Source organism: Kwoniella bestiolae, chromosome 8 (genome assembly GCF_000512585.2).
Source record: "Kwoniella bestiolae CBS 10118 chromosome 8, complete sequence".
NCBI classification, from domain to species: domain Eukaryota; kingdom Fungi; phylum Basidiomycota; class Tremellomycetes; order Tremellales; family Cryptococcaceae; genus Kwoniella; species Kwoniella bestiolae.
In genome coordinates, this window is record NC_089248.1 from 1606696 (window position 1) to 1631176 (window position 24481).

The following is a 24481-nucleotide window of genomic DNA, read 5'->3' on the forward strand; positions in this document are numbered from 1 at the left end:
CGACTCTTGCCTTAATCTTAGTGGTCTTCAGGACGGGAGGAACGTCGATGTCCGAATAAAGACGCTCATTGCGCTTAGAAGGAGGAACCACAGTCCGCTATTTGGATTTCGCCCGATGGGTTGATGTTGCCGTTGACGACGATGTGGGAGCAGTCTTGGACCACTTGACACGTATCGCTGTACAAAACCTTTATTCGAGCGGTATAAGCCGACTGACACATCTAAGTCGATGATTGACGGCCCTCCCCATTTTCATCTCGCAATCAATCTGACTGTTCTTGGCGGTCACTTTGAATTGATCTTTCCATAGTACTGATACAGATGCACAGACGGCGATGCTCGGTCGAAGATGCTTGTGCGATGTCTCGAATCGTGCTCGATATACAATAAGCTGTCGGCTAGCCTGGGTACATAACAGGTTGCGATGACACGCTGCAGGCCTCTTGACTTACAATAACAAAGGAGTTTGACGGGGACTGGTGTAGTAAGTGTGAATACAGTCTGATTACGATTATTTGATTCCGCTGGCGCACAGTATCCTAATGGCTGACTACAAATGACTACAACAACAAGACCGGTGCTCCCCGGCGCCGGAAGTAATCACCCGGAGAACCCGGAACGGAGAGTCTGTGTTTGCAAGTTTCGCAGCGTATGAGGTGAATACATAATGAATGAATGCATTGACTTCCAATTGACTTCTGCCCATTATACCAAGTCTGTTGCTGCTCAGACATTCCGATACTTACTCATCATGACTGCTTTACCCACTGTGTCAGCTCAAGGCAAGGAGTCGTTGGACAAGCTATTGGAGGAAACGGTCGATCGGAGACACGTCCCAGCTGTATTTTACGGGGCTACCAACGCGAAGGAGGAGATTTACTTTAATCAGTACGGAGAGAAGGTGTTTGGAGATGAGTCGTCTGGTCAGATAGACGCGGATACTAGTGAGCCTAAGCAGTCTGACGACGAGATGTCGTTACGACTCGCAGCTGACAGGTTATGGCATGTAGCTACTGAATGCTTCTCACAATCTAAGCTTATCACATGTGTAAGTGCGACCTTACCATCATTCAGCTACATCCTGGCGGTTTGATCGAACGCTGATGAAGCCTGGGAATACAGATTGCCGCTTTACAGCTTGTTGATCAGAAGCGCGTATCGTTAGACAGTGTGGAGGACATTGAGAAGTACCTTCCTGAGATCAGCAAATTACAGTTGCTGAAGGGATATGACGAGAACGACAAGCCAGTACTGGTCACACCGAAGAACAAGGTGACACTGAGAATGCTGATGTCGCATTCTGCTGGTGAGTAATGTCATCCTCAAAGCATCCAGTTCATCATACCATACTGATGAGTACATCTCCCAGGCTTCACCTACATGTTCGGTCCCAACATCCTATCAAAATGGCACGAGCAGAATCCCCTTCCCGGCCTATTCGATCCAAGCGCTACAGTCAAATCACTATGTACTCCCCTAATCTACGAACCAGGTACCTCATGGACATACAGCCCCTCCATCGACTGGGTCGGTAAACTAGTAGAGCGAGTCTCAGATCTAGATCTAGAGGAGTACTTTCAGAAGAACCTATTTGAGCCTTGTGGAATCAAGACGTTGACTTTCTACCCCACAGAGGACATCAAGAGACACAAGATGGGTATATGTTATAGAGATTCCGAAGGGAGGGTACAGCTCATACCCAATGGGTTTGGGATGGGTCGTCCCACCGAGGCGAGCCAGGTTCCTAAGGAACTCTTATCGGGCGGAGGGGGATTATACGGTACTCAGCGAGACTACCTTACATTCCTTCGACATCTCTTACAATGTAACCCCGATAGTCCACATCACTCGTCAAAACCTCTCATAACTCCTGAATCATGGAGAGAGCTGTTCACCCCCTCTATACCTAATGGAGAAGGGTACAACGGTGTAGATAAGATAGTAGAGATGGTTACGAAGCCTCAGTACATTCATCCGGTCGCTACCACTGAGAATGTCAATCACTCAGTGGGGTTCCTTTTGACGACAGACGATTTCACAGGGGGAAGAAAAGCGGGGAGTGGATGTTGGTCAGGAGCAGCTAAGACGCAGTTTTGGATTGACCCGAAGACTGGAATTGCTGTGAGTGCTTTCACCCCGCTTGACTGGCAGAAGGTAAAGATGTTCAGGCTAATAGGTGCGTTGAATCTGATTTAGGCGATATGCGCAACACAACTGTTATCGCCATCTCCCGATCCTTGGTATGCCTCGTACGTCGCATACGAGAGGGCTTTGTATGCTGCGTTGGAATGATAAGATGGTGAAATTCTCTCGCCAGGCATCGTCTCTTTTGTATTGTATTGATCTGGGCTTTTCGGATATTTGGAGGTTGAATGCATTGTTGATGCAGATATTCAATGGATCAAATCAGACTCCTTGGTTACGATTTGCAATGTCTGCTCAATCCAGCAGAGTTGAGTGCTGAACAATTGACCGGAAAGCTGAATTGACTCATCTCGATGCCTCGGAAAGCAGCCACGCAGCGTACAAACGAAGACGAGTTGCATAATAGTATCATGTGTTTTACAAAGAGGCTTTACCTCTCGATTCATACGGTAGAATCAAGACAATTGCACCAGCAGCTAAGAACAACGCTCCACTGGTGTAAACCGGAGCGGAAGTTTCGAGATTGGCGAACATGGCTATGATTGGAGCTGTTCAAAAAATCATATCAGTTTGAGTCACGCTGGAATATGAACTAAACATTTACGCAGATGGAAAACACCCACCCATAATGCCAAACACCCTATTCGCCGTAGCAGTCAAAGCGTTGCCCGTACCCCTATCCTTCGTAGGGAAGATCTCCGGCGTGTAAGCGTAAAGAACCGCATACATGACATTGGAGAAGAACGAGTAGAGGCAATCCCATGCCAAGAGGGTATTCGAGTTCTTCGCAGTGGTCGATCCATAGATGAATATCCCCGTTAAGAGCGTCGAGAGACATAGAGTCCCCTTCCTTCCTATCCATTTGACTTCAACTAGTACTCCTCCGAGCATTGCCCCGGGAACACCTAGGACGGCGATGATACATGCATTACGGTAGGTGATGTATGTTGAGGAATCGCCGAACTGGGCGCCTTTGGTGGCTAGTGTGTAGGGGATGAAGGCGTTCTGTTTGTGTGTGTGTGTGTGTGTGTGTGTGTGTGGGTGTGTGTGTGTGTGTGTGTGCGTTTGCAAGATAAGATAAGGTGGTGTGTTCGTTAGCAATTCTCCGATGACTCGCTGAGGGCATCTTCGCGTAGCCCGATGATTGAAAATGGGTTGGATGAGTTGAAAAGTAGGTAAACTCACGTATAGAGGGAATGCCAGACCGATGAACGCCCATACAACCATGATCAACGAGGTACTAAAAGCTAATCTCCTAGTAGCGAATAAAGCTTTGACATGTTTGGCGCTCAACTTCTCCATCTTCCGTTTAATCGCAGCGGTAGCATCGTGTCTTTGCTCCGTGACCACTCCCCCATTGAACCCCTCACAAGCCCTCAGGTCATCTATCGTGAGGTTTGATACCTTTCCATTACGTCTAGCAACCTCATGCACTATTTTGACGGCATCCTCATCTCTTCCTTTGCCCATGAAGTATTTGGGCGACTCGTAGATGTGGAATACAAAGAACCTTATAAAGAACATGACCAAAGCCAGCCCACCCATGGTAATGATAAAGTACCTCCATCCCATGTTCTTGGAGCGAGTACAGTCCGTATCGGTCTGCTGACATGTCAAATTACCCAGAATGGGCCAGGCAATGAGGGTGGCGAGTAATTGGGCGAATGCCCAGAAGATCGATAGGACCGTTAAGAGGTATTGATGCGATTGGGGCAGGAATTCAAGGAAGATCGCGCTGTCCACGGGCAGATTCCCGCCCACCCCAAAGCCTATTCGAGTTGATTCACAGAAAAGAGAAGAAAGACGAAGAAAATATCAGCTGAATTAAGTTTGGGGGACGCACGGACCATGCCACCTTTCTTCGACCACCATTTTTCGACAAGACTCATTCCCACTCTAGTTGAAGTGTATAAGTGGGATATGTACTCACCATAGAGAGCTACGAACGTCCCTGCAGCACCGAAATTAGGACTCGAAGCAGCCAACATCCCAAATACCCCCGTAACTCCCAAAGTAAGGTTGAACCCCCATTTCCTTCCGAAAATATCACATCCGAACCCCCAAAAGACCGCTCCGGCAAGTAAACCTATGTTCTGCGCGAGGGTGAGCAAGGGTGGTCGGGAGGGGTGGAACTCGTTTGAGATAGGGGTGAGGATGAGGGAAGTAACGATGGGCCATAGGTTGTCTTGAGCCCATCCGAAACCTATGACGAAGAAGAGTTGCCATTGGTATCGGCCCATGCCTATGTCTTGGATCTGGCGTGGACACAGCAATATATTAGCTCAAGCGCAGACTAAGAGTAGATCGATGAGCTGCGGATGGACGTACCGCTCGATTGAGGACCCTGGCTTTCGCTGCATATACCGGATCGACCCCGTCGATGGCAGCTTCATCTTCTACCACAGCAGCTGGGACGATCTTCTCATTCTGCTTTTTGGGACTATTGGGATCGTTGACCGTATCGGCCCTGGGTGATTCTTGATGTTCCACCATTTTTCATCGATGTTCGATAACGAGGGTATTCGTCGAGATCTGAGGAGTAGAGGTGCGGCATACCGAATGATTCCCATCAATTTATATGCTCATGCGTTATCGATACGGTATATATGGTACTGTACATGCATGTTTTTCACATTCACTCATAAGGAATCCCCTTATCGGATCACCTCATCTCTACTCATATCTTAGGTTCGGGTTTGACACATGAGTTTCAAGTGTGATGTCATGAAGAGGTGCGACGAGGATTCCCCCTCGATTGGAGTTGAGTTACAGTACGAGTACTGATTTCTCATCCATATCTCTCCTATCTCGCTGCGGGTCAGAAGTTCGATCGACATTAGAACATGCAGGGGAGTTACGTCACTCAGGAGTCTGGGACGATCTAACCTCTTTGATACGGTTAATATGGCTCGCGAGATCTGAAGGCATGCTCGTGTGGGAAAGGAAAGACACGCGGCGAGGTGATGACTGAGCTTGCGAGTTTGACTGGCATCTTTTCAGATGACGATCTTCCATCTCCGTTCTATAGCTCTCTATATCATGGAAACGGCGGGAGTACAGAAACACGGACTGTCGAGCTACGAGAATATGGTCTCCTGTACGTGCTAAATGGATGATTCCCACCGTGGGAGAGTAAAGGTAAAGGGGGAGTATGCTGTGTATGTACCATACCATATGAGTATCTCGTATGATGATGACGCACTGACCTCCACATTCCTTACACCGTTACACGGTTACACCGCACGTGCCTCCTCTCCTTGCTCCCTTTCCCACCGTACAGAGTACACCATTACACCATTACACCATTACACAGCCTCATTATAAGCTACCATCTATATCTTCACTCGTATACATCTTCCCTTTGTTATCACTCATACACGCATATACACCACCCTATCGCACTCAGTCCCTCTCTATCTCGCCACTCGACAACTAATTCATAACCATCATCACCATGGGCTTCGCATCCAAACTAGCTCAAGCAAACCAACTCGCAGGCGCAGCAGGTCTAATGTCAAACAAACCACCAGGTGCTTCATACGGCGCTCAAGGAGGGTACGGCGTAGCTCAAAGCCAATCTCCCTACGGCGCTCCTCCGCAACAAGGTCAATACGGTCAGCAACAAGGTCAGTATGGCCAGCAACAACCGGGACAATACGGTCAACAGCAACCAGGTCAATATGGTCAGCAACAACAGCCGGGTCAATACGGTCAACAAGTCCAACAAGGCTATGGTGCTCCCCCTGTTCCAGGTGGTAGACCAAGTCAGGCCCCAGGTGGATATGGGCAGCAACAACCTGGTCAGTATGGCCAACAACCCGGTCAATATGGTCAGCAGTCTGGTCAATATGGTCAACAGCCCGGTCAGTACGGACAGCAACAAGGCCAGTACGGACAGCAACAAGGTCAGTACGGCCAACAGCCAGGTGCTCCGGGTGGGTACGGCCAACAGCCTCAAGGGCAATATGGTGCTCCCGGTGGGTACGGTGGAGCCGCTCCAGGAGGTGGTGGTGTGAATGCTCAATACGTTAGTCAGCTCTTGAGCCAATGTGTCCGAGATGTGAGTGAGATCTGTACCTCATGTGTGAAGTGCCAGCTAATAATATCGTACCCTTTTTAATCATCTCTATCTCTGTCTTTCCGTCTACTGTATACCGCCCTTATCTATGTCTTTATCCAACCACCGCACTTCCCATTTCCCCTCCTACTACCCACAGCAACACCTCGAAGCATTCTACCCTCCTCAAGCACTCGACCCAATCGCTCAAAGAGTCGTTCAGTCCGGTGCTCTCCAACAACTTGCATCTAACTGGAAACTACCCGTCGAGCTTGCCTCTGACTTGGTCAAGATCGCACTCTTCGATGTTGTGGTTCTCATCGATGACTCTGGAAGTATGGCTTTCGAGCAAAATGGTGAAAGAATTGAGGATCTTAAGATGTAAGTATTGAGCTATTTATTTACCCCCATCACCACATGCATTGCCATAACACCCGTATGCTTTTACTGATACTATCTCTTAACAGGATATTGGGCAAGATCGCTTTCGCTTGTTCCCTGTTCGACCATGATGGAATGTAAGTGGATTGCCATCTCTTCAATTCCCGTTATGACGCTAACAGTGTCATTTATATAGCCAGGTCCGATTCCTCAACTCCCAACTCCAGGGTAACAACATCAACAACGAACAAGCAGCGTTACAGCTTGTTTCTCAAGTCAAGTTCAGCGGTAAGTCATCTTCTTCTGCTCGAGTTGAATGCAGGTAGTATCAAGCTAACACACTTCCCAACCTACCCAGGTCTCACCCCACTTGGTACCTCGCTCGACCAAAAGATTCTTCAACCTCTTCTTCTGGGTCCTGCTAGATCGAATGCTTTACAAAAGCCCCTTTTGGTCATTGCTATCACCGATGGTGAGTTATCCGGTTATGGTGGAGCTGTATTTGGCTGACCTAAGTGACGCTAGGTGCCCCTGCTGGGGAGTCGACCGATAAGAGTGAGTGCAATCCACAAAATATTTCAATCAGCGGACCGCTGACTGAAGAACATTCACAGTCGTCCAGGTCATCACCAACGCGAATCACGAGCTCCAAAGAAGCCGATGTGAGTTGAATCTGTGTGTCCGCGGGGCTATATGCTGATTCAATGCACTATCGATTGTAGACGGACCCGATGCCGTCTCTTACCAACTCTCGCAAGTCGGTAACGATAAATCTGGTGAGTTGCCGTTTATCTTCGACCTCTCAGCAAAACAAAGTCCATGCTGACCATCTCCATAGCTCAAAAGTTCTTATCATCCCTTGATGACAATCCCACGATCGGTTCTCTCATTGACCAAACTATGGACTACGAGTACGAACAAGAGCAGATGAAGCAGAAGACTGGAGAGGATCTCAGCCCCGAGATGTGGCTCATGAAGTGAGTTTATATTCCTTTCCTGTGAGGTGGTGCTTCTCGACGAGATGCTAACTTCATCTGTCACAGATTATTACTCGGTCCTATCGATACGTGAGTACGCCCTACCTCCAACGATGATGTTACCGTTCCACGAATTCCTCGCTGATTGTCCGCTACCATCGCACGTAGCTCGTACGACTCCAAGGACGAAACCAACGCTCCCCCTCGACGATACTAGGGTGCTCACAACATGAAACTCGCAGACGAAGCTGTGTAAATGCCGGAAGAGATGTGAAATATGTGTATATATGCTGATCATAAGATGAGCAAAGAATAATGCAAACATGTGAATACAATTACAACCCCTGCGCAATGATAGCTCGCCAACGTAGACACGAGGTGTTGACAAGCTCCGGGTATTCCCAATCCACTCTGCCGGACGGCCCACCGCTGTGATTGCCAATCAGACCATGATCTCATCCACCAACCTCCTGCGAGATCTGCTCTGAGAATAGCATTCCGTCGAGACGGAGACTTGCTTATCTTTGCGATCACATGTCACCAATGGATCTGGCGGCAGCGTCTAGCTCAAACGCCACTTTGTTACCTTGACGTAACCCATACTCACCCCGACAGAGAACTCCCATGTGAATATAGTTGGATTGAAGCGTATGGTGGGCATGAATGCTTCATCGAAATGCCTAAGCGACTCTAGCCGCGGTAAGCAGGGTTCGTTTAACACAAATGCCAGCGGGATCAACCAGTAACCTGCCATGGTGCCCCCCCGGAATAACCGTCAAGTTCTTCTCCGACATCGCGGATTGTTGGTATCCGAAATTAGAAGTACGTTATCGAACTGTTTGGCTCCGAGCCAATTATAGCGATGAATGGTGGTCGTGAGGTCGGTTACTTCTGCTCATGAGACGATGTGCATAGTTGGATATCGGTTTTATCGATGATGACGGACATACATATATACGTGGGAGAGCTGGGCATGAACAGGATGTGTCCCCCCCCCCTTCTTGCCTCTTCTCCACTATTTCCAGTGATCACTGATAATTGAATCGGATCGAGTGTCACCATCGCCCTTAACCACTCGCAATGTCCCAATTCGACGCAGCACCACCCAACACCTACGCAGGAGGACGAGACGATAACCTCCGAATCAAGGATGGTGCCCTCCCGCTCAACGCAAGTAACGACGCAGAGGGGGATTTCGATATGGTAGCGTACAAGCGTGATACACCATTGTGGAAGAGGATCAAGGATCACAGTTTAACGCAGATGATTCTGTTGAGTGTACAGGCGTTCTGTGGTCCGGCTATGGCTGATGCGATTGCTGGGTTGGGGGGTGGGGGGCTGGCTACTCCCACAACTAACAATATTGCGTGAGTGCCTTTCTCTCTACGGGTAATACGAAGTGTTACGGGACAAGGAACACAGAACGCTGACTTGGGTATGGTAGCAATGCGGTATCTTACGCTGCTTTGGCTGGTGGTGAGTCCATCCCACTTCGTACAAGCTCCTCGTCCGTAGCTGACCAACGATGACAGTCTGTTTCCTCGGTGGTCCCCTCGTCAATAAGCTGGGTACCAAGTGGGCTTTACTCATCGGAGCTTTGACTTTCCCCTTGAGAGGTGCATCTTTTTACACAAACAGTAAATACGGAAACCAATGGGTGAGTCTGCCTCTACAACCAGACATCGCATACTTGCTGATAATCCTGGTGAACACGACAGTTCCTCATTCTCGGTTCGGCGCTCGAAGGATTCGGTACTGGTGCGTGGTACGTCGCTGAGTCCGGTACGATCATGTCTATTGCGCCCAGTGGAGCTAGAGGAAAGTACCTTGCTTTGTGGATTGTTAGTAGGAACTTGGGACAATTGATCGGAGGCGCTATCAAGTGAGTTCACCATTCCTTCTCATGTTCATTTGTGTGGGGAAGCTGCTGATGAGGTGAATCGTGTCCAGCTTGGCAAAGAACCATATCGATGGGGTCGAGGGCGGTGTCACCCCTGATACGTACATCATCTTCTTGATCATTGAGTGTTTAGCGTGAGTCATCAGCCTTATTGGCTCGAGCTGGTAACTGCAGCTCACACTGATTTCATTGATCCACTTTAGCATCCCCTTCGCCTTACTGATCTCCCCGCTGGATCACGTCGTCCGATCAGACGGTACCAGAATCAGAGTCTCAGAGAAGATCGGAACTGCGCAAGAATTTAAGTTGATCAGCAAGACCTGGAAATCCAAACTTATCTTGTTATCTGCCTTGTGGGCTTTCTGGTCGTTCTTTTACGGGTGAGTAGCTACAACCTCACCGCCGTGACAAGGACATGAGCTGATCATGTGCTACACAGAGGATCGTGGAGTACATATCTCGGTCTTTACTTCAGTGTCCGAGCTCGTGCCCTCTCTTCTCTCATCTCACCATTCCTCTGCATGTGAGTCTGCCATCGACCCATCTGCCACTCAGTGCATGCAGCTGATATATGGCCTTGACATAGTGTTGGATGCTTCGGTCTAGGTTTCATCCTCGATCTAAAGTCCCTCTCTCAGAGAAGACGAGCCCAGCTGGGGCTATTCACAGTGGTCATCCTCAACGTCGCTGTGTACATCTGGTCGATCGTCATGCAAGTGAAATTCAACAAGAACGACCCAGGTGCAATCGACTGGAGCGACTCGAGATACGCCGTCTCGTTCTTGCCTTACTTCTTCATCCAGACTACTGGTCCGTTGTCGCAATCTTACATGTATTGGTTATTGTCTTCGTTCGCTACCGATGCTCAGTGTAAGTTACTATCGCGTTTTCTTATTCATGTACGACTGAGGCTGATAGCTCGTGGTGGTCGTAGCCAACGTGCGAAACGGAGCTGCGTTCAGATGCATGGAAGCTATCGGACAGGCCGTCGCTTACGGTATGAACAGTAAGACTGATGAGAGTCCCTTGATTGGTTTGTAAGTTTGTCTTTGCACATGCATCTGGCCGACCGCATATCTGACGGTATGATGGTGTTCGTAGTTGCGTCACGTTCGGTCTGATGGCTCTCGCTCTCCCACCATTCGTCGTTCTGGTCAATAACACTCCCGATAGGATCCCTGCGGACGTCATGGCAGAGGAAGAGGCGGCCGAGCACAAGCTGGAAGGCGTGCACGAGAAGAAGGATGATCCAGTACAGGTGTCTGTCTTGGGGTAGACCTGTGACTTCCACCGTCACCGTGTCGTCTTCGATCAGCTTTACCTTATGTCAATCTTGTGCAATAGCCTATATGTGTTTATGCTTTTCTATCATATCTTATCGTCTCGTCAATCTTTCTATTACTCGAACAGTAACATCTAATTTCCACATCTCAGTTGGTCTTATTTTGTAGAATCTCTTTCTTCATAACGCTATGCAGAGCTTTGGTATCCCTGCTGGGCGCACCAGAGTACCCGTATCTGGTAATTTCCCTCTGCGCCCTACATCTCCAAAACCTTATTCCACGAGTCTATCGGATGGTACCTGAAAATCAATCCTGATGAGCCAGCCCTCCACCGAAAGAAGTATGCAAAGAAAGTCAATCTCGCAACTAGGATATATTATTTCTGAAATATCCTCCGCGAAAGATTGTCTGTCATGACTTGTAAATGACATAGGAATCATATCTTTAACATGTTGCCATCGTTGAACACTTCACGATGGGATTGATCAGGTCGTTCTCCACCCCACGCGGTCTTTTCGCCGCGGTCGCTATTATCCTGTTCACCTATACGATATGGAGCTACACCTCGAGTCCCAGCACCTTCAAATCGCGCTCATATATTGGTAAAGGACTAATAGTGGATTTAAAATCTATCTTGACGGATAGACCTCCAGGACAAGAATCATCAGCATGGACAGAAGGGGATGAAGGGAAATTCGTGACTATAGGCAAACCAGTAACGAAGATCCAGTTCAACGATAAAGGTATAATAGATGTGCGAACAGGAAGGGAATTGGAAGGTGCAAATGAAGGCTCGACATTCAATCTGGCGGTCCTCAAGCTGCCCAGAGGATCGAAATGGGGCTTCGTAGGCGTCGCGAGGGGTCCAACGAGGCTGCGAGATTTCATGAAAATTAATGGGCATTCGTCGAGGGAACAGGTTCTGGTAGCGTGAGTGTCGCTTCTCTCCCTTCAATGCGTGTCGAAGGTACGAGTTTGCTGACTTTGTCGTAGTATGGGACTCAACATGACATCTCAAGGACATCTGATAGCCGTCACAAAAGGACAGACATTAGATTTCCCTATGATACCACGTGAAGGATGCTCCAGTGCTGGATCTTGGATAGCTACTTACGGAGCTGAGGACCCCAGGCTGTTTTGGACGGTAAGTCACGCCTGCTAAGATAAAGCCAACGCCACGGATCATATAAGCTGATTTTTGATGATTACTATAGGACGCTGGTACGCCCGCCCTTACCTATGCTCGTTCAGCAATGGACAACGACAGATGTCGCAGTGTAGGCTTTGTGAATGATCTACGTGCCATATTCCCAGATCTAGATGACGCGCTGTATACCGGTGTCGAAGGAGTATCACCCTACGATGGATATAGAGAACCAGGTCAGGGGAGTGATAGAGAGCTATATCGGACGGAAAAGCAAGGTGTAATAGAGAAGAACGTGAGTTTACTCTTACCTGACTATGAGCTAACTTTCTTAGTGGATGCCATTCTACCCAGGAGCCCTTCCTGATGGGGAGACCGTTGTACCCCACATCCACTACACCGTCAAATCTGCATTATCGCTCCGGCCCATCGAACTCACACCCACTCGAGCTATCTACAAAGACGTCGATCTCAGCTCGTCAGATACGAAGAGCTGTATCGGTACTGCACACTCCAGATCATTCAAGATACATCAAGCATCTCCCCTATATAGATTGACATTGTGCGATAGAGGGTGTATAGTGACTGAACAGAACACAGTCAACATCGCCCTGTCCCATACTCAATCACCCACGCGGCAATATGGTAGATTCCTAGCTACATTCAACGTGTCGTACCCTTTCAACCCTATCTCTGTTGGACCAAGATTCCACTTGAATGGGTGTGACGACGAGAATGATATCAACTACGCTCTGTCACTCGCACCCATACCGGAATCCGACTTGGATCTCACGGTCAAACAGAGGAAGACGCCTCAGATAGTCCAGCCGGATCATTTTTTCTTGGATGATCAGATGCTGATCACGATGGGTCATAATGATAAGGAGATGACTTCGGTGTTGACGACCGTGAGGGAGATATTGGGTAGACAACATATGTGTTGAGTGTATAGGACGATCGGATCGGTCTTGGGTATCACTTTCATAGATGTATGCATATACTGTATTCTCAGGCAGAAGAAACGGTGAAAGATAGCATGATGATGTCACATGACGAGGTTTATGACGATGCCTAACAAACTAGCAGGATCTGTGCTCGTTGTCACATACCGTGGTTGGAATCGTTCATGCATGCTCACGAACTGTGTTTATTAGATCTTTTGCTTAATTGTGTGATAGCATATTCCACCAGAGACACCATGTCAAGAAAAACAACAGACTTTGATAGGCCGTACCCGCAAGTAAGCCTTGGCAAGCTCGTGGCCATCGGTCTGACCGCGGGGTTTCTGGGAGTTGCAGTGTAAGTAGCGATGTGCTCAATATCTCACGGACTTTCCAAGCTGAGTAGAGTCTGCCCAAGTATGACGGCTGGTGAGAAGGTCGAGCAAGCCCTCACCAAAAGACCCAACTCTGAAGTACCTGGCCTGACCTTGGCTAGGCTTATCGGAAGGTCTGATGGAGAAAAGGGGAAACTCAACCTGGTCATGCACTACGGGCAGGTACGCATCAATCATAACAATTTCATCATTTCATGGGGTGCTAACATGGATCGCACAGGGAGCTCTGCTCGGTGTGGTGAGAGCCTTCATGGCTACCCACGGGATGAGAGGCCCATTCGTCGACTTCATCCTCACCGGAATGAGACTGTCGGTAGATCAGACATTAGAGAACTGGGTCGGATCAGGAGCATTGCCTTGGACATGGCCTGTCTCAGAACAAGTGATAGATATACTGCATAAGGGGGTATTCGCGTTCGCAACGGGATATGTGAGTATCTGCCCTACATCCCTGGTACTTGCACAACTGACTGGCAATGCTCCCTATAGATCTGCGATATCTGGTTGCAATGAAAAGCAGAAATGCGATGCAGAAATTCTTGTAAATGAGTAGTGTATTTCAAAGTGTCTACCCATGTCTATTTTGAGCAATCGTGTCCCCAGCTCGTCCCTTTACTGATATACCTACCATCACTCGTAGGTAGACGAAGTTCTTGTTCATCAGCTACGATGAGGGGCTTTCGGATGTATCCATATCCTCCCCCTTAAAAGAGTACTGCTTGATAGATTTCCATGGCCCGCCAAGATATTCCCATCTGCTCATGCACTGTCAGAGATGAGGCAGAGCCGCAAAGTTGTTCACTTACAGCTCGAATCCCACAGCTCGGCCTTTATGCTGTCCTTCCTTCTGACCCTCTTGCTTCAACCCATCGAAAAACTCCTTTACTTCCTTCAAACAAGTATCCACCTGCTCTTCATTACTAGCCTTGTTGAGGACCGTCACATGGGGTCTTCGCATAGTTTGCATATCCTGATTCGTCAATTTATCCTTATCCTCCTTTATGCCCCTCTTGAGATCGCTAAGAAGCTGTCGATGTATCTTTTCCACTGCACTTGACGGTCTTTCCCTGACCAACAGGTATACACCTCTATTACCCATCTTCTCAGGTTCTCCAAAGAAGACATCCCAGCCTGTTCTCGAGCCGCATATGCTGTTCAGCTGATCATCCAGTTCGTTATATCGGTGCGCGGGGATAGCGTGAAAGAGCGTTACATGGGCTGTGAGGAAGTTCCGATGTGGAGGGAAGTATTTGGATCGTAGATCGGTGAGGAGCTTGTGGGTCGCTTTGTCCAAACGGAGTGTCAGGATCAGAGGGCTTTGTATCTGAAGTGGACCTGTCATCGTGGGGATGGTCTGGGTGGGGCGAGAAATAATCGAAGGAGTTTACAAAAGGAGTCAGATTGCTGTAAATCACTCTTTTGCATTTCATATGAAACAACTTTCTGAACATTACATCATAGGTCAGGCGCGTTCTGATCGACATCCGACTACAATTCAATCGGTGAAGCTCACCAGACAACGTTCTAATACATCTGCTTTCCAGCTTTCTGTAGGTTGACTACCTCTCCGCATGCATCAAGATGTCGCACTACAGCCCTCACTCCTCAGCAACCTTCGAGGGGTACTACAATCGATTCCGACTCCCCTCAGGCGCATCAGTATGTCTGATCGTCTCTTCCGTTCCTGGTGCAGAGAATCGCCCATATATGATCTCGTTCACCCACGTCACTCGAGATGGCAAGAAGTACTGGCAGAAGGAGTATTGGTCAGAGAAATGGGATATCACTAGAGGTACAGGAGACGATTATGCGATTGAATGGGATGATGGTAAATTTGGCTTCAACGATGGGAAGGTGTATTGGGAGATGAAGACTAAGGAAATTGAATTCACCGCTGGTCAAACGGATCGTGGTGTACCGTGGGATCCTCGAGATCCAAGCTCGACTCCAGCTGGTATAGTTGCGAGATTCCCTCTACCTATACAATGGCATATACACACCGTCGACTCTGATTCTCATTTCAAGCTGAAAGTACCGGAAATCGACCTTGCCCCAAGCGACCTCGAAGGAATAGCCAAAGTACATGTTGAGAAGAATTGGGCGATTTCATTCCCCAAATCATACGTTTGGATGCAGGTTAGAAATGGTAACAAGGGATTATCTCTAGCTGGAGGTAGTCTATTACCTGGTGTTCAAGCGTATCTGGTGGGATATCAAGGTGATTCCTTTGTGTCGTTTATGCCGCCTACTTCCACTTCGGTATTCGGCCTCTCCCTCGGATTATACAGTAATATCATCTCGAGCCAGGGTATAATAGAAATAGATATAGTAGGGTGGTTCAAGAGACTCAAGATATCGGGAAGATGCGATCCATCGACATACTTCAGCTTCGCCGCTCCGCTGAATACTGAGCATGCTCCGGATTATACCGTACAAAGTTATGCTGGAGACATTACGGTTGAGGTGTATGAGAGGAGTTGGCCGTGGTTGGGATGGACACGGGTGGAGAAACAAGATTTCACGGAGGGAGGGATGGAATTTGGAGGAGATGCATATGAAAGACATGAGGAATGATGCATGTGAGTGAGATCAACGGTTCGAGTATCGTATGACGGATAAAGTGCTCATGTACATCTTTTATGTTGATCATCCACAGATACGAATAGAACGACACTATCATGGACTCTTCTACATATATACTGTATTCTAAACGATGTATAACTACCAATTCAACAACGTGAATACACTAAGGACAAGAGGAGAAACCAGAACCTGGAGTGACACGAGCATCGGAAGGGTTGTAAGGGGTAGAGCAGGGAGTAGGCCTTTCGTAGGTTGGGTGACACGTTTCGGAGGGATAGAAGCGAATAGCGAGCGAGCGGTGATGATCATGATAGGTATGGAGTACAGAAGAACGACTGAAATTCCTTGTATCCAACCTCGAGCGAAAGAACCGGGATGTTGGACATGGAAAGCGGTTGATTTGGCGTAATTCGTGAAGAGTCTGAACAGAGCCAAAGCCGCCAGGTTGAACACCACGTACAGTCTAGCAGCTACCGCATGTCCAACTCTGACCACAAAGGTTATCTTCCCACCTGCTATGTCCGCCTCTATATCCTGTATATGCATGATGAATATTCTAGCCTGTTCAAAACAGTACATGGCGCCGAGGAGAACCCAGAGCGGACCGAGGTTGAATCCGCTGTTGGATTTCAAGAAGATGTCGGATACGTGGATGGCTCGACCAGTAGTAGCGGTGTAGTATCCCGTCATACCCCATAGGATAGAAACAGGGTTGAGCAGGAGCGCTGAGATGAGTTCGCCGAATCCGTGATAGTGTAGTCGAACAGGTGGACCGACATACATCTGGGAGAGTACTGAGCTGATGACGCCAATTTGCAATGCAAAGCCTCGATAGGGAGAACCGTGGGTGTTCTTATTGATGGTGGAGATGGAAGGGTCTTTGGATCGTGAGTAGAAGATCAGACCGACGACGGCAGCTTGCCAGGCGACACCGAGAATGAGTGCTGTGTAAGGAGGGAAAGTACCATCGTGAATGATCCTAGTTGTATTCCCCATGATCTTCTCATTAAACTCTCTAGCCTCTTCTTCCCTGACTTCACTATTATGTTTCTCCTTCACCTTTTCCCTCTCCTTAATCGACCGTTTAATAGATTCCACTTGACCCGGTCTATCCAAATTCCAATCAAAATACTCGTTCCCATAATTGATCGATACGTTTGTAGCCCACGTCGTAAAAGCGCACTGAAGAACAACCCACCAGTCGATGCTGGTGAAGACTGTTGCGCCAGTCGACGGGAAGAGTCTGGCCGATAAGATACAACCGAAGATGGTCCAGAGGGGGACTTCACTGGCGAGAGGGATACGACCGAGAGCGATGAGGGCGTTGATTGAGCCGAAGAAGGAGAGCTGCTGTGGATCGTGCATCTTCATTTCTCTATCGTAATGCTTGTCGTTTGAGAATCAAGATTGAGTACAATTGTGCAGACATGAATTCTCAATTGATACTCGCAATGCCAAGCTTGGCGATGGAACACGCTGCATACGATAGCCGCCGATCTACAGTATATACGAATATTCATCGATTCGATTCAACTGATTCCAGGAAATGACAGCATCGCGTAAAATCACAAACATAGGTTAATCAGCTGAACAGCGTCATAATCTAGAGCCCTAGATCTCCTCAGATTCCAGCAGAACGTGTCATGGGAACATGCCAAGCTTGTATGACGTAAATGCGTTTCTTCGTCCGCATACATATGTGGGCACATTTCAAGTTGGAAACTGCTCTCAAGATGGTCATACACGCTGGAAGGATGCCAGAAATGTGATAGATATCGACAAACTCGCCACCAAAGAAGTGTCGCATCAGCCAATACCGACCTCCGGTTGCCCCAGTTGGTCTTTGTTAGAGGTCGGGCCCAAATTGCTTGCAGTGTTCCAGCAAGATGACCAGTATCTGCAATACCTACCATGCATGTCTACATGTTGACTTCAAGTTTCAAGGATATATCGTTCAGGACAATTATAAGCTTCAAGTGGATTATTGAGATATATGTAGAATGCAATCGCGGAAAAAAGGGTATTCAAAAGCTTTCATCACTGTCTATAATGCACGATGTATAATAAACATAAGTTACCTTGTCGTCTTCGCGCTGCCCATCATTCAGGTAGATTATCAGAATCCACCAAAGTCTGTCTACCTTGTGCTCCCTGATCGAGCCCATCCAGAGCCATCATCTCTTCATTGGTCAACTCAAAGTCGAAAGATATCTTTATTAGCCTGTATTCTTTCCTTCTTCGATGATCGAGGAAGGGGAATGAACCTGACCAAGTACGTATCAAATCAGTCAGTCGATTTGTTTCATAACGTATCACATGTGGTTTTATGAGGGGAGGCACAGTTCGGATCAACGCCTGCACACTCACCCTTTCTGTACACTCCATCTAAGCAATATATGTCCACCAGGCTTGTTGTACCTATTTGTACCTATTCGATAACCCCAGCACCACATGATGTTCAATCCGATCAGCCTGATATCGAGCAGTAGGACAATAAGCCTGTACGACAATACCCCGTTCTTGGCAGTATTTGACCACTTCTTTCTGTTGGATCCAGGGGTTAAGCTCGAGTTGACATATAGCGGGTTTGGGGGCGGAAAGAGATTCGAGCTGCTTGATACCGCTGCGATGGAGTAAACCTTCAGCTCGGACTACCTCTCATTCCTATGAATAAGAACACAAGTAACTAAACTGAAAGTGCTCACAAATTAGACACCCCAATATCCCTCACCCAACCCGCCTCCCAAGCCTCACTCAACGCCTTCCAACCCCGTTCTCTCCACTCCCTATTCGGCCCAGCATGATGCAGCAATACCAAATCTATGTACCCTCCATGATCGACGCCTCTCCCATTATTTAGCCTTACCACCGACTCCTTCAACGTTTCCACGATTTCCTGTACGGATGGGATCTCAAGTGCACCGTAATCCACTTGGAAAGGTGCACACCATTTGGTAGAGAGGGTTATGTCTTTTCGTGAGATTCCCGATTGAGCCACTGCGAGGCCTATATCTGCAGAGTGAAACAGACGATATGAAGCAAGGCAGCGGTTGAATTTCGTTATCTCCACTTGGCTTCCCTTGCGAATCGTAGACCCAACTCACCCCGTTCATTCCCATATCTCTGACCCGAATCGACTGTTGTTCAAATAAATAAAAGTCAGTGTCTTACTGCCTTCAACACCAGAGCTAACGTACAGCAGCCCCACCCTACTCACTTGACCTATACCCATCAGCCAAAGCATCCCTCACAGCATGCAGCGTATCATCCCGCAGTCCGCCCGTACCGAACCCATATCCAGGTACGCTATTACCAGTGTGTAACGTGATTGTATCGGAAACGGAGTGAATCATAGCCAACTCAGAGTAAGAGTAACGTAAAATGGCGAATGCTTGATATGCTGTATAAGCACAAGTAAGTAAATCGATCAATTCGTTTCAATCGCCCTATCTATATATACCTGTTCACTCACAAGTCCCTCACTAGTGCTGAGAATTCTTCACATTCGCCGGATCTCTTCGCGTGCGAGGTAAGAGAAGCGACCGTCGGTGACCGTTGATCTGCTCCGCGATACGTTGATAAATGATTTTTAGACAAGAAGGTCCATCTCAGGGCGTGGGAACGGAACGTCTGATCACCTTCGGTCTTGTCTTGCCTCTCTGGAACGTCTTGATACGAACAAGAGAGAGAGAATATGAACAATGCATGGTAATCGAGGTCAAACAGAGGAACAATCCAAATGTATTCACAGCAAACATCGTAAAATTCATTAAAAGGGAATCACCACCACCACAGCAGACACATAGAACAGAGAAAGGGGTATACTTCAGAGATAATCATATCCGCTTTATCATAAATGTTATCAGTCGAAAAGAAACACCAAAATTAATTCCAGTACCATGCAATGACCATCGTATATCGCTAGCTTTTCACCTCGGGCGACGTAAATCCTTGAATACCAAGTCGATCAGAAAGTCTCCGTTTCATCCTATATCCGAGTGATCACCACACCATATCAGATCAGCTGATCATACGGTACATGTCGGTATTTTTCACTCACCACAGCATCTTCGGCCAATTTGTCATTCACCGCTACCTCGTCAACTCTCTTCTCAGCACCTTTGGCCTCGCTCAATTCTTGTTGCAATTTCTTGATCTCACTGAAAGATCACGCAACAATCAGTCCCGATGAACCTTTGCACGACGCAGACAAATATCCACTCACTTCTCGAGATCCACGACCTTGGCATTGTGCGCTTCATGAAGTTTCGTCAGAGCTGGGGAGTGAGGTTCGGCAGGTTTGGGAGAGGTAGGGGGTGTTCGGACGGAGTCCTATCGAATACAAAGTCAGAAAGGCTGATTCCAAGTAGAGCACGAGATGAGTATTACTCACAGCTAACCTAGCGAGCGCACTATTCTTTTCCACTCTCTCGTCCTGCCACCAGAGTTGCTGTTAGCTATCTACATGACTTCTGTTAATGACGTGTTGTGGCGTGCTCACCTGCAATTGCACTTCCAAATTCTTCAAAAACTCTTTCAACTCTACTACTTCTCTCTTGTATTTCTCCTCAGTTTCATGGGCTTCTTTCACTTTCAGCTCGGCGGCTTCTCGGATGTCTTGGGAGTGCTGTTCCTGAATAGAGGAAAGGGAAGCTTCAAAGTGGGATTTGTTCATTTCCGCCATCTGTGAAATGGAATTCTAAATCAGTATAACCGTTCCACTTCTGGATCATCATGTACACAAATCATGACATCCAGCTGAGATGGATCCGGGGAAGTTTGATGGAGTAAATACAGACAAACGACCCACCTCCTTGGCACCTTCCAACTCATCTTTAACCCCCTGCAACTCCCCCTTAACCCTCTTCAGTTCCCCCTCAATCTCCGCCCTACCGCTATCCACCTCGGAACTCTCCTTCTTACCAAGCACTTCAATCTCACCAATCAACCTTGTTATCTCATTTCGTAACTTCTCATTCACCTCTTTCAGCTCGCTAAGCTGAGTTTGACTTTCCACCACCTGTTGCTGAGTAGATAAGAGGGATTCTTCAAGGGTTTCTTGGGATTTCAAATGATCTGCTTGGAGGTCTGAGAGAGCGAGAGAGTGGGATGATTTGAGAGCTTCGAGTTCTGCTTTGTGTGATTCCTGAAGTTGGGTATGGGTAGTCTGAAGTTCAGTTCGGATGGAGGATAGTTCGGCGTGGTGAGATTCGTTTGCGGCGGCCTGGTCAGATCATCAGCCACGACTCAATCCCATCTGCCCTTCCTCTGACAAGATGCAGATGTGGTCTAGGGTCCTGCAACTCACCTTGGCATCTTCAAACGCCTTGTTGTATTTCTCTTCGAAAGCAGCTTTATCCTTCTCCCTCTCCGATTCAAGCTGAGCAATGATCTACCATCAAATCAGTCAGCTATCAATCAACCAAAATCGTATCAACAACTCACATCATTCAAGCTCTTCTCCTTCTCCTCCATACCTCTTCTGACCTCCGCATGCTGAGCAGTCTCCTCTTCTAGCTCTTCAACCTTGTTCCTCGCTTCGTTAAGTTCCTGCTCGGCCACCTCTTTGGCAAAAGTCACTTCGCCGAGTTTGCCCTCCAGCTCAGCCACCTTGGCATTGGAAGTGGAAGTGGCTTCTTCCAAGAGGGATGCATGTTCCTCGTTGACCTCTTTCAATTGTCTTTCAAGATCTGCCAGAGCTTCAGGGTGCTTAGCCGAGGTCTCCAGTAAAGTAGCATAGGTTGAGGATAGTTCTTCGTGAGCGGCTTTGAGGGTCTACCAATATGGAAGGGAGATGTGAGCACTTGAGCTTGCCGAGAAGGGTCTTTAAGAATCAGATAAAGTAGACTCACCTGATACTCGCCTCGTTGCGCTTCATGCTCGCTCCTGGCTTTGGTCAACGCATCAAGATGTTCCTGAGCAGTAGACTTATGAGCATCAACCTCTTTGGCCAAGCCCTACATCAATACCAGAAGTAGGTATACGTCAGCTTCAATCACTCCACTCGCTACGACATCATATCACCTGACAGAGTGAAGTCAAACATACCTCCCTCTCCCCATTCCACCTCTCTTCATCTCCCTTTCTACCCTCCCTCTCCCCATCTACAACAACCTTCAACTCCGCAATCTCCTCCTGTAGATCTTTGATCCTGCCCTCCAACCCCGTAGTTCCCACAATTGACTTTTCAGCTTCCTCTGCCCCCTCGGCCAATTCAGCTTCGAGTTTATCCTTGATCCTCTCCAGATCAGCTACTTTAGCTTCGAGGGATGTCTTGAGCTCGCTGATTTCTTTGAGTGAGCCGGAAGATTCTTCGTGAGAGATTCGAAGCGATGAGAGTTCATCTTGGACCGAGGAGAGAGTGGTGTTGAGGTTGGTGATTGACGATTGGGCGGTGGAAAGGTCCGTTTGGAGGGATGTGAGTTGGGTTGAGAGAGATTCTTTCTCGGTGGAGAGGCTGTCATCGTTTATGAGTGGGTCAGCATTTCATGACAAGCGTAATTCCCACCGGACGACTTGTCTAGGATGGTAGTCACTCACACTTCGAGTTTAGCTTCAAATTCTCTCACGGCAGTCTCACGCTGTTCTTCAGAAGCCTTCAACTCGGCAGCGTGCAGCTCCTTGAGCTCGGTGATCTGTAGCATGCCACCATCAGCTCGAGCCCTTCTGCTATTCACTGATGTAGCTCGTAGAGGGGCAACTCACCTTGCCGTCGTTGTCAGCACTAGCTTGAGAAGTAGCACCTTCTATCTGAGCTTTCAGCTCCTCGATAGCTTTGGCGTGTCTACATAAACACCAAGTCTCTAGGTCAGCCACCGTGATCACTAGGATACTCACCGAGTCGACAGGATGCAGACTACTTACCTCTCTTCCAATTCGACTTTCTCTCTGTTCAACTCCCCAACCTTCTTCTCATACTCTTCTTTCTCCTCAGCAGATCGCTTCTCTAGACCTTCGATCTTTTCCTGCAATACCAAAATACGAGTTAGTCAGCTGTACTCTCACACGGGACGCTAGCCTGAACTACCCAGCTCACCTTCAACTCTGTAATCTGCTTTGTCCTATCACCAACAACAGAGGCAGAAGCCAAAGCGCTCGGTCCACTCCCTCCCCTGACCTTCTGCGCGGTCCCAGCACCTGCCGCAGGCTTAGAGGGAGGTAACATACTTGCTCTACCAGCGTTCAATCTCGAGGTGGAACTGGTAAGTCCTACTCTGGGTTTGGTGGTGGTGGTAGAAGCAGAAGCGGTGCTAGATTTCAAAGGATCAGGTCGAGTGGTGGCGCTTGTTCGGGTTGAGCTGGCGGTAGGAACGGGTGGTTTGACTGATGGTCTAGGTTTGACTGTTGATGTAGAAGTTCCGGTTGGACGAACGGCAGTTCTAGGAGCCGACGAGGAGGTGGTCGTTCGATCTGATGAGCCTGTGGTGGCTCTTGGTCTAGAAGTAGTAGGGGGTTCAACCTTGGAAGATGAAGCAGCTGTTGGTCTAGTCACACTAGCGCCAGGTCGAGCGGTAGATTGAGATGGTCTGGACGTATGAGTTGGTCTAGCCCCTGAAGAAGTAGTAGTTGATGGTCTGGCAGTTGTCGTGGTAGGACGTGTAGTAGTGGGTTTGGTAGGAGCAAGGGACTGTCTGGCCGTAGTCAATGGACGGGTGGTTGAAGGGGTGGGTTTGGTGGAAGGAGTAGATTTGGGAGTAGGTTTGGGTGAGCCTGCTGAGCATGAGCACATATTATAGTCAATACATATACAACAAGTATCCTCCCGATGAGCATCATAGACCCCCATGAAGGAAGGATGAAGATAACAGAGATCTACCACCCAACTCACCACCAAATACACCACTCTTCAATACCTTCTTGACACCGTTCGCAGCTTCTTTGGCGGTATGCACCACCTTGTTCTCGTCCTTGGTTTTGGGTGCATCACCATCACCATCTACAGCTTTCTCTTTATCATCACTGTTTCCGCTCTCCTGGGTCTTGTCCTTGTCCTGCTGTTCTTCTGGATGTTGTTGCGCACCGACCTCTTCTTTCAACCCACTCCCATCTTCACCATCTACACCAGTATCTTTTGATGTTTCTTCAGCTGTAACACCTGCTTTTCCATCTGTATTTTTCTCTCCATCGCCAGAGGCATCGTCCACTCCTGATCCAGCTACCTTGTCCTCTGATTCCTGAGCTGTATCGTTCAACTCCTCCCTCTTCTCTTCGTCCTGAGCTTCATCCTGCTGAACATCCACGACAGGTCGTTCCTCCATCGTTTTCAAGCTGATCGCCTCGGAAGCTTGTGAGTCTGGTCTTGCAGTCATTACTACCTGGTCTTGCTCGCACTCTCGAGATGAGATAGTGCTCATATGGTATAGTTTATATCCAAAGAGAGAATAATGAACGTTTGATGTTCGATAGTAGTTTATGGTGCATTGACACACATCTACAACGCATCTACCGCGTCTTTTCGTTCGTTGTCTTTCTTTCTTTTGTTTTTGACTTTTTCACTTTTACGCGTTCGAATGTACCATATCATATACCACCCTACATCGTATACTGCAACAGTGCATATAAGAGAGTGTATGATCATATGCATACCAATCCAGTGATACTCATACTCTTATACTATTCCGTCCTACGTGCAAAACCAAGAAAAGCAAGAATAAAAACCAACCCATTAACCCATA

The 24481-nt window shown here is 48.0% G+C and overlaps 11 protein-coding genes across 11 annotated transcripts; 6 read left to right on the top strand and 5 right to left on the bottom strand.

Moving 5' to 3' along the window:
- Positions 1–751: 751 nt before the first annotated feature.
- I302_109189 (uncharacterized protein) lies at positions 752–2292 on the top strand (the record flags this gene model as incomplete). The annotated part of the gene is made up of 5 exons (XM_019194918.1): positions 752–944; positions 1011–1048; positions 1123–1306; positions 1370–2121; positions 2197–2292. 5 exons carry the CDS (start codon positions 752–754, stop codon positions 2290–2292), a joined length of 1263 nt encoding a protein of 420 aa, XP_019043754.1.
- A 270-nt stretch (positions 2293–2562) lies between these two features.
- On the bottom strand, positions 2563–4638 carry I302_109190 (uncharacterized protein; the record flags this gene model as incomplete). The annotated part of the gene is made up of 5 exons (XM_019194919.1): positions 2563–2693; positions 2769–3150; positions 3331–3914; positions 4076–4400; positions 4474–4638. The coding sequence occupies 5 exons, from the start codon at positions 4636–4638 to the stop codon at positions 2563–2565; spliced, it is 1587 nt and encodes a 528-aa protein (XP_019043755.1).
- Positions 4639–5599: 961 nt separating this feature from the next.
- Positions 5600–7777, top strand: I302_109191 (uncharacterized protein; the record flags this gene model as incomplete). Its single annotated transcript, XM_019194920.1, has 11 exons — positions 5600–6205; positions 6363–6583; positions 6670–6720; positions 6780–6871; positions 6942–7055; positions 7109–7138; positions 7198–7245; positions 7306–7359; positions 7422–7560; positions 7627–7650; positions 7729–7777. 11 exons carry the CDS (start codon positions 5600–5602, stop codon positions 7775–7777), a joined length of 1428 nt encoding a protein of 475 aa, XP_019043756.1.
- An 863-nt stretch (positions 7778–8640) lies between these two features.
- On the top strand, positions 8641–10736 carry I302_109192 (uncharacterized protein; the record flags this gene model as incomplete). Its single annotated transcript, XM_019194921.1, has 10 exons — positions 8641–8927; positions 9005–9036; positions 9093–9217; positions 9279–9442; positions 9511–9594; positions 9664–9840; positions 9900–9983; positions 10047–10330; positions 10395–10497; positions 10562–10736. 10 exons carry the CDS (start codon positions 8641–8643, stop codon positions 10734–10736), a joined length of 1515 nt encoding a protein of 504 aa, XP_019043757.1.
- A 482-nt stretch (positions 10737–11218) lies between these two features.
- Positions 11219–12831, top strand: I302_109193 (uncharacterized protein; the record flags this gene model as incomplete). The annotated part of the gene is made up of 4 exons (XM_065870821.1): positions 11219–11673; positions 11737–11887; positions 11958–12167; positions 12223–12831. 4 exons carry the CDS (start codon positions 11219–11221, stop codon positions 12829–12831), a joined length of 1425 nt encoding a protein of 474 aa, XP_065726893.1.
- A 254-nt stretch (positions 12832–13085) lies between these two features.
- I302_109194 (uncharacterized protein) lies at positions 13086–13736 on the top strand (the record flags this gene model as incomplete). The annotated part of the gene is made up of 4 exons (XM_065870822.1): positions 13086–13186; positions 13247–13385; positions 13444–13653; positions 13713–13736. 4 exons carry the CDS (start codon positions 13086–13088, stop codon positions 13734–13736), a joined length of 474 nt encoding a protein of 157 aa, XP_065726894.1.
- Positions 13737–13887: 151 nt separating this feature from the next.
- On the bottom strand, positions 13888–14565 carry I302_109195 (uncharacterized protein; the record flags this gene model as incomplete). The annotated part of the gene is made up of 2 exons (XM_019194924.1): positions 13888–13978; positions 14030–14565. The coding sequence occupies 2 exons, from the start codon at positions 14563–14565 to the stop codon at positions 13888–13890; spliced, it is 627 nt and encodes a 208-aa protein (XP_019043760.1).
- A 239-nt stretch (positions 14566–14804) lies between these two features.
- Positions 14805–15797, top strand: I302_109196 (uncharacterized protein; the record flags this gene model as incomplete). The annotated part of the gene is made up of 1 exon (XM_019194925.1): positions 14805–15797. One exon carries the CDS (start codon positions 14805–14807, stop codon positions 15795–15797), a length of 993 nt encoding a protein of 330 aa, XP_019043761.1.
- A 147-nt stretch (positions 15798–15944) lies between these two features.
- On the bottom strand, positions 15945–17171 carry I302_109197 (uncharacterized protein; the record flags this gene model as incomplete). Its single annotated transcript, XM_019194926.1, has 1 exon — positions 15945–17171. The coding sequence occupies one exon, from the start codon at positions 17169–17171 to the stop codon at positions 15945–15947; it is 1227 nt and encodes a 408-aa protein (XP_019043762.1).
- A 735-nt stretch (positions 17172–17906) lies between these two features.
- On the bottom strand, positions 17907–19159 carry I302_109198 (uncharacterized protein; the record flags this gene model as incomplete). The annotated part of the gene is made up of 6 exons (XM_065870823.1): positions 17907–18070; positions 18174–18234; positions 18312–18429; positions 18512–18818; positions 18911–18943; positions 19024–19159. 6 exons carry the CDS (start codon positions 19157–19159, stop codon positions 17907–17909), a joined length of 819 nt encoding a protein of 272 aa, XP_065726895.1.
- A 614-nt stretch (positions 19160–19773) lies between these two features.
- On the bottom strand, positions 19774–24115 carry I302_109199 (uncharacterized protein; the record flags this gene model as incomplete). Its single annotated transcript, XM_019194928.1, has 15 exons — positions 19774–19794; positions 19867–19966; positions 20032–20138; positions 20200–20241; positions 20308–20490; positions 20617–21030; positions 21115–21198; positions 21252–21581; positions 21659–21763; positions 21855–22263; positions 22347–22441; positions 22512–22590; positions 22671–22771; positions 22843–23519; positions 23635–24115. 15 exons carry the CDS (start codon positions 24113–24115, stop codon positions 19774–19776), a joined length of 3228 nt encoding a protein of 1075 aa, XP_019043764.1.
- Positions 24116–24481: the final 366 nt, after the last annotated feature.